This window comes from Hippocampus guttulatus, chromosome 7 (assembly GCF_054856545.1).
Source record: "Hippocampus guttulatus isolate MCC_2025c chromosome 7, RoL_Hgut_1.0, whole genome shotgun sequence".
Taxonomy (NCBI): domain Eukaryota; kingdom Metazoa; phylum Chordata; class Actinopteri; order Syngnathiformes; family Syngnathidae; genus Hippocampus; species Hippocampus guttulatus.
Window position 1 is genome coordinate 16,544,405 of NC_141267.1, and position 10,938 is coordinate 16,555,342.

Sequence of the window (10,938 nt, forward strand, 5' to 3'; positions counted from 1 at the left end):
ATAATTATTCATCTTTATCACAAAATATACTTTCTCTGGAAGATGTAAAATGTTTGTCCTCCCAGTTTAAAACGGCCTACCTTTGATTAAGGCCTTATAAACGTTTTTTTTTAAATGTTATGCAGGTAGTATGGTCTTGTCGCTGTAACATTCACAAAGTGTAGGGCAGTTCTGTACTGACTGGACACACCTGCCCACACTGTAACACCGCCACCACCAAAAGCTCATCTGGTGACAACACTGGCTGATGCAGAGCGCTCTCCTTGACGTCTCCAACAACGTTGGTGGCCAACATTTCTGCTCAATGTGAATGAATTTTCATCAGAGAACAACACTGAGGCCCATCGCGTAAATGGCCCATGCATATATCTATCTATCTATCTATCTATCTATCTATCTATCTATCTATCTATCTATCTAGGTTTTTTTTCATAAGAGCGGGGCTTTCCCCTGAAAGCACATTTTTAATTAAAAATATGCATTTACATCCCTAACAGGATATCCTTTATTCTGAAGGTATCAGTAGAATCCTCACGCGGAAGTCGACACTGATATTTGGGCTTGTGTGTTCTCGCGGTAACGCTTAGCTTCGTACACCATTAGCTTCCCTTAGCTATCGCTGTCGTTTTTCGGCTTTACGTGTCGACCTGGCCAACGCGAACCGGGAGAGACAAGCCGAAGGCCCATCGGCTGTTATTCCTACTTTTGTCACCTGGCCGCCGAAGGGAGCGGGACCATGCCGCACAACTTCCAGCCCGGAGACCTGGTCTTCGCTAAAATGAAGGGCTACCCCCATTGGCCAGCCAGGGTAAGGAGTAAGCTAACACTGGCGGCAGGGGGAGGAGGCGAAGGGGGAGTGGAGGCGAATACATCCTTGCAGCCGTGCGACCTGGACACGCATACAATGTCACCATTATCGAGCTTTACATTTTCCACTTGGCCTCTCTGTGGGCATGCACGACAAGTCCGGTTTGCATGCGAAGATATCGGCCTCGTCTCCATACATTACGAGCGAAGCGAACGTTATTTTCCTTCGGACTACAAACGACGCAACTGTTCTGCCCCAAACTCCTCGTCACCTCAACGCAAAAATTATTGGCATCGGCTGCAGTGAACTAGCCTAGCAAATTATGTTGATATTGGGATGGTTGATGCTGTACTTTTCTTTTTATTCATTAGATTGAAGACGTGGCTGATGGTGCAGTGAAGCCTCCACCTAATAAAATTCCAATTTTTTTCTTTGGTACTCATGAAACGTAAGTACGGCACTGTTTTGCAAAAAATACCGATACCTGTAGATTAAGTATGCGACTGTCCAATGTGACACTTTACATTTGTGGCAGTTACGCCAATGACAGGTCTGTTTGTGTTGTTTTGAAGTTATTCATAGGTCGTTTTCTTCCAATACATTGATTTTCATACAATCACTGTTTCGCGATGTTGGCGGTATCTGTGGCACAGTGAAGCTTCTACTTGGTAATATTCCAATTTTCATGTTTGGGACTCATGAGATTTAAGTTTGTGACAGGTTTAGCAGATATAAATGTCCCTTTTATGCTCAAAAAAAGGCAGCCGTTTTTTCTTGATACTCGTGCATTTAATTTTAATGTCATTCATATGTTCTTCTCTGGGACTCCCAAAATGATAGGACAGAACTGTTTTGCATAGAATACAGATATTTGTGTCACTACTGTCCAACGCTAGAAGTAATTATTATCCCATGCGCTGCTTAACCATTATCATGGACGTTTTTCTTCATATGCATTGTTTACTACGAAAGTGGTGTATCGTTATACTGTCTGTATGAGTGGATTAACAACCTGACCACTTAAAACAGTTCAATAAAAATTTCCTGAGAGACAAACAAAATGAAAGTACTATTTTCACACATGTTCCCTATATGTAGGAACTATTGAAACTATTGCATATCACATCGATGGTAGTTGCAAGGTGGACAGATCAAGCTCTCACCATCGGGGGGAAAAAATAACGTATTAATTGTAATAACAGTAAAAAAAATTATCTGCTTAACGGAAAACTTTGTTGAACTGTGATGTAGCATAGAATTACTCTGTTATCATCATTGCAGTTTATGGTTATATGCTGGAGAACCCAAAATTCTCTGACTGGCCGCGTTGGCTTCATAAGTATGTTTCTTTTAATTAGTTGTATTTTTTATTACAATGTCGTTGTGCAGGGCATTTCTGGCAGCCAAGGACCTTTTTGCCTATGAAAAGTATAGCGATCGCTATGGAAAGCCCAACAAAAGGAAAGGCTTCAATGAAGGCTTATGGGAGATCCAGAACAATCCACATGCCTCCTACAGTGCTCCACCTGTGGTAAGCCGCACCTAGTACCCTCTCTCCTGGGAGTATGCTAAATAGAAGAACCAAGCTCTGAAGCGAAGGGCAAAAAATTGAGAGTAATTTATAATCCCCCTTAAAAATGTTTTTAATCGTCTATAATTTAACCATACCACAAACTATGATCCCCAAACACTGAAATATAATTTCAAATTCATTTTAGATTATCCTTTCAAAATAAATTGCTTGCAGAAGATTCCATTTGGGGAAAATAAATGCACTGCAAGTGTGGGTGTATTTTGCCTTTGCAATCAGTATAAATAGCAATTGTCAAGGAATAGCAAGACTTTCATCGTTTTGTTAGCTTGAGGTTTTTATAGCCACTCAAGAGAGCGGAAACATACACATGCGGTGAATTCTGTCACATCTGCTAACAAGCCAGGCTAAACTTAGCTATTAGCTACTTAATTTATCCAAAAGGGTAATTCACATAGTTGAGATTCAATTTCCATAAGCCACTCGAGATGTATCACTTCAGTACACTGAGGATAGGTTGCACAAGAAAAACGCAGAAAGGTGAATTTGTGAGTAGAGAGAGCTGAAGTAGGATGGGGTTCACTATGATTACATTTTAGGTTTCACAACGTTGCTGACTTGTTTTCTCTTTTTTTTTTTTTTTTTTTTTGTCCTTAGCCCGCCAGCTCATCCGACAGCGAGGGCAACAATGCTGGCGGAGGAAGCGACGAAGACGAGGATGAAGATGAAGAAGCTCTCGTGCCGAGGAAGGCGGAGTCGGCAAGCGAGGCGGATTCTGATTCCGCCAGTCAAGACAGAGGAAGGGGACGAGGAGGAGGAGGAGGAGGCGGAGGGGGGAAGAGGAAGCCACCGGCATCTAAAGTACACATCGTCAGGATTAATGAATTTATTTATTAAACTTTCTGAGTTTTCTCCACTGTAAGTACATTAAAATAATTGATTTGCAATTAACTTTTGTCCTTTGTGTTGGTGTCCCCTCTTAGCGTCCGCCTCCCCAAAAAAAGACTCGACGTTCATCCAGTGACCGAGATGAAGAAAGCGGATCCCTGTCAGAGTCAGAAGCCACCCCATCGGAGTCGGAATCTGGCAAGAACAGCGACCAGGTCATTAGACATAAACACACTTAAGAAGAAAAAGACCCCCCAGCATAGTGTCATGCCATGATTCGTGTTTTTCAGGATTTTACTCCGGAGAAGAAACCAGTTGGACGAGGTGGAAAGAAAGCAGCAACAGCAGGCAGAGGGAAAAAAAAGGTAGATGATAACCCTTTATTCCAATTTTTTTCCCCTCATATTTTTTACCTCTAATAGCACCTATCAATCATGAATATAAAACACATAAACGCAACATTTTATTTGGACTGCATTTCAGTGAATAGTTGAAAAAAAAATCATGTTTTTGTTGTTTCATTTTTTTATCGCGCGTGTCCTCATTAGGCTCGCAGGTGTGCTGCAGCCTATCCTAGCTGAGTTTGGATGAGAGACGATGCCCAACCTGGACTGTTCGCCATCCTGTCACAGGGCACATATGGACAATCAGTCATTCACATTCAAACCCGTGTACAATTTGGTCTTCAATGAAACATATTTTGGGGATGTGGGAGAGAGCCAGAGCACCCGGAGAAAACCCACGCAAGCATGGGGCATTCATGCTAAGTCTAAAAGGCAGGACCCACTTTGGAAAACGCAAACCTCGGAACTGTGTGGCAAACATACGAACCAATCATCCACTGTGCTGTGCTACCCATCTAAATATTTCAGTTCATAAAAATGATTCTAATTAGACGCTTGGTTGTTTTTTCCTGATTTAATTATAACCCAGAGCGTAATGAAATACCTTTTTCTGGATCCTTGCAGAAAGATTCATCCAACTCAGATTCAGACTCAGAATCGAGATCTGAGAAGAAAGCGGCAGACAGCGACTCAGAGGATGAAAAGCCCCGACCGGCTGTGTCCGGTTCCGACTCTCAGTCCGGCTCTAAGTCTGACTCGGAATCTGATCCGCCTCCACGGAAGGCTCCGCCAGCACGCAAAAAAGCTGCGGGCAAGTTTGGAAGTTTGACTCTAGTTGCTGCCCCCCCCCCCCCCTTTTATACTCACTTCCGATGTTGCCCTCCACAGAGAAACCAGCACCAAAGCCCCGTGCACGGAAACCCAAAGCTCCGCCTCCAAAGCGGGCAGCATCATCGTCATCAGACAGCGACAGGTCAGACTTCTTCCCGAATCATATGTGCAGACGTTCTACATCGGCGTAAGCGTCAGGCCCTGCGTCCCTACAGCGACAGCGAGCCGGACCGTATCAGCGAGTGGAAGAAACGAGACGAGGAGCGGCGGAGGGAACTGGAGGAGCGGCGGAAAAGGGAGGAGGCGGAGGAGCTTCGCCGGTTACGGGAGCGCGAAAAGGAGGAGGAGGAGAAGCGGAAAAGAGAGAAGGAGATGAAAAAGGACAGCGAGAGCAGCAGCTCGGATGAAGGCGTCGACGATCACCCGCTGAAGAGGTCCAAGAAACCCCCTCCGCCCCCGATTCCGGCGCCATCTGACTCCGACTCTCCGCCACCCGCAGAGGTAAAAGGAGCCCCGATTCTTCGGGCGCACTCACGCGAGGACTGCGATTCCCAAAATTGATTGGGAATTGAAGTCACATCGTTTACATGAGAAAAATCTCACGGGGCGCCATCGTCGGTTTAATTTGTTTTGTGACCGCACCCTTCAGTCAAAACACGTGTGGTTCTATTAATTATCCATCCATCCATTTTCTGATCCGCTTTATGCTCACAAGGGTAACGGGGGGGGGGGGGTGCTGGAGCTTATCCCAGCTGTCTTTGGGCAGTAGGCGGGGGACACCCTGAACCAGTTGTCAGCCACTCGCAGGGCACACAGAGACGAACAACCAATTTAGAGTGTTCAATCAGTCTGCCATGTTCTTTGCAATGTGGGAGGAAACCGGAGTACCCGGAGAAAACCCACGCAGGCACCGGGGAACATGCAAACTCCACACCGGATGCCCGGAGCTGGAATCGAACCCGGTACCTCTGCACTGTGAGGTCGATGCGCTAACCACTCGACCCATCGCCCTCTCTTAATTATTTATCGTAAAATTGAATCATGCTTGAGTACCAACTTGAGACTTAAAATGTGGCTGGGGGGTGAGTGCTCACAGACACACTCAAGAGCGCTGCGCTTCCCTTTTTCTGGTACGCTTGTGGTATGTAGACTTCAACGTTTCAGGAATCACTTTCATATAATGATCGCTTCAACTGTTCACATTAGAAATGATCAATTTGTTATTGGAAAACATGAACAAACTCACTGGCCCGTGTTTATTTCCCAAACACTCATTCATAGGACCGCGCTCATCTTTGCTCCTTGCTTACCTTGACGACCACCACCCACAATCCCCCTTCCCCGGTTCTCTTAATCTATTTGTTCCCAAAGTCCGCACTACTTTTGCTCGATTCTGCGTTTCAGTTTTCTGCCCTAAACGACTAGAAGACTCTCTAACAAATAATTAAAATTCACCTAATTCATCCCAATGTCAGTGTTTAAAAAGTTGGTGAGGGACGCTGGACAGAATTGCTCCATATGTTTTTGTCGTATCCTAAACTGCAATGTATGCAACGATGTCACATTGTCCAGTCCGTCGTGTTTGCATTTGCCTTCGGTTTGCGTTGTTTTAGGCAAGGCATGGAAAGGCAGATTTATTTGTGTTGTGGATTTCACGCAAGGTCACTCAATGTGCTTCAGGTAGTTGCACAACCTTTAAAGGAAAATTACAACATTTAAAGGCAAAAGAACATACGCTATTTAAATAAACAAGAATTTAAGACACTCAAGAGCAAAGTAGAAAAATAAAACCCAGTTAACAAAATTTACTCAAAGAACGTGCAAAGCAAGAGTATGAATTTGGAAAAACTGATGATAGAAATGCTTTGAAAGTGCTGAATCATCGGTATTGACTCTGCTATCTGCAGCCTTGTTGGTATTGCAAATGAGAATCTGTTCTCGATTCTTTTGCTTGGATAAATAACGGCTAAATAAATCAACATTGCGAATGACGCAATGGAAAAACAGAGGTGCTCGAAATAGTCCACAGTCATCCTTGAACAATCATTTCTGAATTTTCCAATGTTTGCTTGTATCCATCAAAGATGAAGAAACCAGCCAAAAAGTCGGACAACCAAAACAAAGGCCGACTAAAGAAGGCAAAGGAGAGAAAGGAGAAGGAGCTCAAAGAGAAGAAAGCCAAACGGTCTGAGGAGAAGTCCAGAGCCAGGTGAGCCCCCCCCCCCCCACACACACACACACACACACACCTTTTGACAGGACAACTCACGTGCACTCTAACGATACTACTCCATGAATGAATGAATGAGTGTCTTTTCTCTCCTTGAGGTTCAAGCCCGAAAAATCGAAACACAAACCAGAGAGGCCTCCACAGAAGAAAGTAGAAAAGAAAAAGGGTAAGGAATGTCTCTTGCTGAGTGGCAATCAGGCAGCACACGCTGAAGGGAAATTTCCGGCAGAAGGCTGGAATTGGAAAATGAATGTAAATGCTCGTTCTGTCCATCCCATGTCAGAACCGTCACCGGAGGAAAAACTTCAGAAACTCCACACAGACATCAAGTTTGCCCTCAAAGTCGACAACCCTGTAAGTGGCCCCATTCATTATTTGTGATTTATTACAATGAGAATTATTTGGCAGTCATTGTCGCAAATTTCCCACTCACCTAGTGACTATTTTTCAAAAAAACAAAAATGATGTCCAGGGAAGCCAACACATCAAGTATTATATAAAATGATAAGATTTGTTCAAGAAAGAAAAAAAAAAACATGGAGCGACACCGTTCACAGATCTGTCAAGGGAGCCCCCTCCCCCGCATCTTGCGCTGTCGTTTTTGGGAGGGGCGAAGGTCAGCACAATCAGCATTTTGAGCAGCTACACAGAATGCAGACTAGTGCATGAGCAGGCAACTTATCTGCAAAATAACTGGTCAGCATTCAAAGGTTTGAACAGTTACTTATGTTTTGCCCTGTTAGATGTCAAATTCGCATGACAATTCCCCTCTTTTGATCCTAAGGAAAAAAAACTCGGTATGCAAAGAGAGAGGTGCCCAAAATTAGCATCAGACCGAAGAGACATTAATCCGTGCGAAGAAACAGACAACGTGAGCGGAATCGTTTTCGCCTCGTTTTGCACCTCACAAAAGACGAGTCCAGTGGAAGACAATCGCAGAGTCAGTTCCGCTCGACATTGCCAAAGGCGTGCGGCCGAACGTGACTTAGACAATCGCGAACAAATTACACTTGGCGATTGAACACGTCAATCAAGTGGGCGGATCATTTGCAGTGTCTCGCATCCTGAAAAAGTGCGGGCACCCCGGGCGGAAGTGAATTTTGTTGCTCTGTGCGGTCTGTGCACGTGCGATGACAATGAAAATTCAATCAATCGTCTGCGTGTGCCATGCAGGACATCGAGCGGTGTCTGCAAGCCCTGGAAGAGCTGGAAGGTGTGCCCGTCACCAGCCAGATCCTCCACAAGAACGCCGACGTCATTGCCACGCTGAAAAAGGTGCGTTCCCCCCCCCTCCGACTGTGACCCTTACGATAGAAATTCATCTGCAGGGTCCTGTGTGTGTGTGTGTGTGTGTGTGTTGCCTTCGGTGTTCTCCAATGCCTGTATCCCTCTTTGCAGATTCGGCGGTATAAAGCCAGCTCTGCCGTCATGGAGAAGGCCAGTGAGGTGTACAATAAGTTAAAACTTCGCTTTGTCGGCAAAGCAGAAACGGCAGCTAAACCCAAAGCAGAGAAGGAAGGAGAGGACAATGCCAAGGAGACACAAGGCACAGGTAATAAATAAATGAATTATCCGGGTTACGAACAATTTGACAGCACGAAGGTTGTGTAACGGGCGGCCCATCGGTCGACTGGTTAGCGCGTCGGCCTCAACGGTGCAGAGGTGCAGCGTTCAATTCCGGCTGCGGCCTCCCAGAGTGGAGTTTGGATGTTCTCCCCATGCCTGCGTGGGTTTTCTCCGGGTACTCCGGTTTCCTCCCACATTCCAAAAACATGCGTGGCAGGTTAACGGAACACTCTAAATTGTCCCTAGGTGTGAGCGCGGATGGTTGTTTGTCTCTGTGTGCCCTGCGATTGGCTGGCAACCAGTTCAGGGTGTGCCCCGCCTGCTGCCCAAAGACACTTGGGATAGGCTCCAGCACGCCCCGCGACTCTTGAGGATAAAACGCATCAGAAAACGGATGGATGGATGAAGGCATGCACAGGGATGCGATAAAAATAAAAAGCTTTGTTTCGCCAGACACCACTGCTGTGAACGGAGAGTCACAAGAGAAAAAAGACGAAGACGGCGAGGAAAAAACTGCCGAAGCCGACAGCAACGACCACGCCGATTCAAGTCCAATCAGGTGAATGTGATGCACTTGTTTTGGTTTTTGAATTTATTTGTCAGGGATTCAGGGTAAATTCTCAAGCAGGAGTTGCTCGGAATTCTTGAGTAGAAAAGGGGGGGAAGAATCTATACACGCGTTGTTCATGAGAAAAAGGTTTCCCTTGAAAAAAATAGGACTTTACACTTGTAAGACCGCCACTCATTTTCCCCCCAAAATTGCAGTTTTAAGGGTACATTTTCCACAAAACATGACTATGCTCATAGGATTACTGCTTCTTTTTCGTTGGAAAAATGTGACTTTATTCTTGTAAGAACTATATTTTGAAAATTAGAAAAACTTCATTCTCATTTTCTTGGAAAAGTATGAATATTCTGGAAAGATTATGACCTTTTTTTTCTGACAAAATATGACCTTAATACCCTGATTACTTTTTTAAATCTAGCAATTTATTCTCCTAGATCATTTCTCCCTGCAAAAATACAAAAGATTTCTACTTTTTTTTTCAGCTTTATTCTTCTTAAATGACTTATTTCTCCCCCCTGCCCCCATCCCACCCAAAAAAATACTGAAATATTGTAAGATATCAATATGAATATTTACAGAAGATGACTACTTTTTCCATGTATTAATACAACAATCTTGTAAGATCACCAATTTGTTGTTTAAAATCTTTCGTCACATAATTTCTTTGACTTGATAAAAAAGGCATTTTAAAACTAGAGTAATATTGCAAAAAATAGTTGTAGAGTTAGGCCAATAAAGTCGAGAAATAATGGGGGATAAACCATGAAAATTGGAGGGGGAAAAAAAATGTAGCAGATTTAATGACCGAAACAAAACTGAATTGCAATCATGATTCCGTTGAATACTTTGTGCACAGGCGGAGCCCGGATAGCCCACAGCAGACTGACGAATACACCCAAGCAAACAACAACAACATTTCTGTAGAGATGGAAGCATCCCCTGCTGAAAGTTAAACAAAAGATGCCCTCCAAACAACTATAGCAGTGGACCAAGCGCTAAAGATGGAAGACAACACTGAGACACAATCGACATCGCTCGCTCTACATCGGTGTCCTTGCTGCGGACATTTTCAACTTTTCACACTCTCGGTAGATTATTTTTTATTTTCTTTTTTGTCCATTTTGTCAGTGCAGAAAGGAAATCTTAATAATGTGATAGTTTATGCTGCACGTGTCACATGTTTAAGTTGCAAAAATGTCTTCTTTCATGACTGTTTTTTAAAAAATAAATAAACCTGCCTGTCATACTGTACACATATAGGTTTAATACGTGCACTTGTGAACTCAATTTGGGCTGACAAAGGTATGCTTTCTGAATTTTGAAACTTGATGAATTTTTCACCTAGATGCCCGGATGTCTGTCGGCTTCCTTCCGTATTTTTTTTGTTTTGTTTTTAATAATATATAAATGCTACAAAAACATCACAAAGAGCACCCGTTGTTTGTATTTGACATTTTGAGAGTGGTGAACTTGTCTTTAAGTTTGTGTTTTTTGTTTTTTTTAATGTGTAAGGCAATGAGTTAACAGGTCCGCTGACTTTTTATAGCTTTGTTTTCATATATTTGCAAAAAAAAAAAAAAAAGGGTCTTACACACACGCATTGTTTCGCTGTAATGTTTGCTTCTGATAAATTTGCGTGTTGATGTAATAATTGCGCTCCAAAAAGTGTGGAGATCTCATGTAGCTGCAGACTTCAATGAAATCCCTCAAGAATAAACAGTACAAACGGCAGGTGGTGAACGGTAGCATTTTATCCTTTTCTTAGTCGAGACTGTAATAAAAAGCCTCTTGTGTGAATTTGCATATTGCATAGTTATTTGCCCATGTTAACAATGGCGATGCAAATATGTTCTGTTCCAAACTAAAAATGAAAAGATGACTCGACTCCAAAGTTAAAAATTAGGTGTGGCCTTGTGGCCACAATTAGTTGGTTTAGTTCTTTAATTTGTATGAAAACAAAATTATTCAGTACTGCCAAATACAATATATAAGTAATATTATTCAAATAAAAGCTTTTACATGTACATTTAGTAAAGAGGAAAGGTATATTGGTAAAATTAACAATATGACAGAGATAAAAATATTAATTGGTAAATCAAGTTAAATTCTGATAGACATTGTCTATCATACACTAGGTAAACAACTATTACTATCTTATTAAAACGTTTTTAA

At 43.1% G+C, this 10,938-nt stretch overlaps 1 protein-coding gene across 1 annotated transcript; it reads left to right on the forward strand.

Annotated features, from left to right (window-relative positions):
• Nucleotides 1-511: 511 nt before the first annotated feature.
• On the forward strand, nt 512-10,563 carry hdgfl2 (HDGF like 2). The gene is made up of 16 exons (XM_086115017.1): nt 512-808; nt 1,180-1,256; nt 2,198-2,339; nt 2,997-3,200; nt 3,323-3,442; nt 3,518-3,592; nt 4,196-4,382; nt 4,460-4,544; nt 4,618-4,903; nt 6,487-6,611; nt 6,731-6,798; nt 6,916-6,986; nt 7,806-7,907; nt 8,031-8,184; nt 8,652-8,757; nt 9,623-10,563. Exons 1-16 carry the CDS (start codon nt 737-739, stop codon nt 9,717-9,719), a joined length of 1,971 nt encoding a protein of 656 aa, XP_085971143.1. The 5' UTR covers nt 512-736; the 3' UTR covers nt 9,720-10,563.
• Nucleotides 10,564-10,938: the final 375 nt, after the last annotated feature.

Coding starts and splice junctions, on each gene's coding strand:
- hdgfl2 (XM_086115017.1), top strand. CDS start 737: ATGCCGCACAACTTCCAGCCCGGAGACCTGGTCTTCGCTAAAATGAAG. Junction 1,257..2,197: donor TTCTTTGGTACTCATGAAAC/GTAAGTACGGCA, acceptor GTCGTTGTGCAG/GGCATTTCTGGCAGCCAAGG. Junction 2,340..2,996: donor CCTACAGTGCTCCACCTGTG/GTAAGCCGCACC, acceptor TTTTGTCCTTAG/CCCGCCAGCTCATCCGACAG.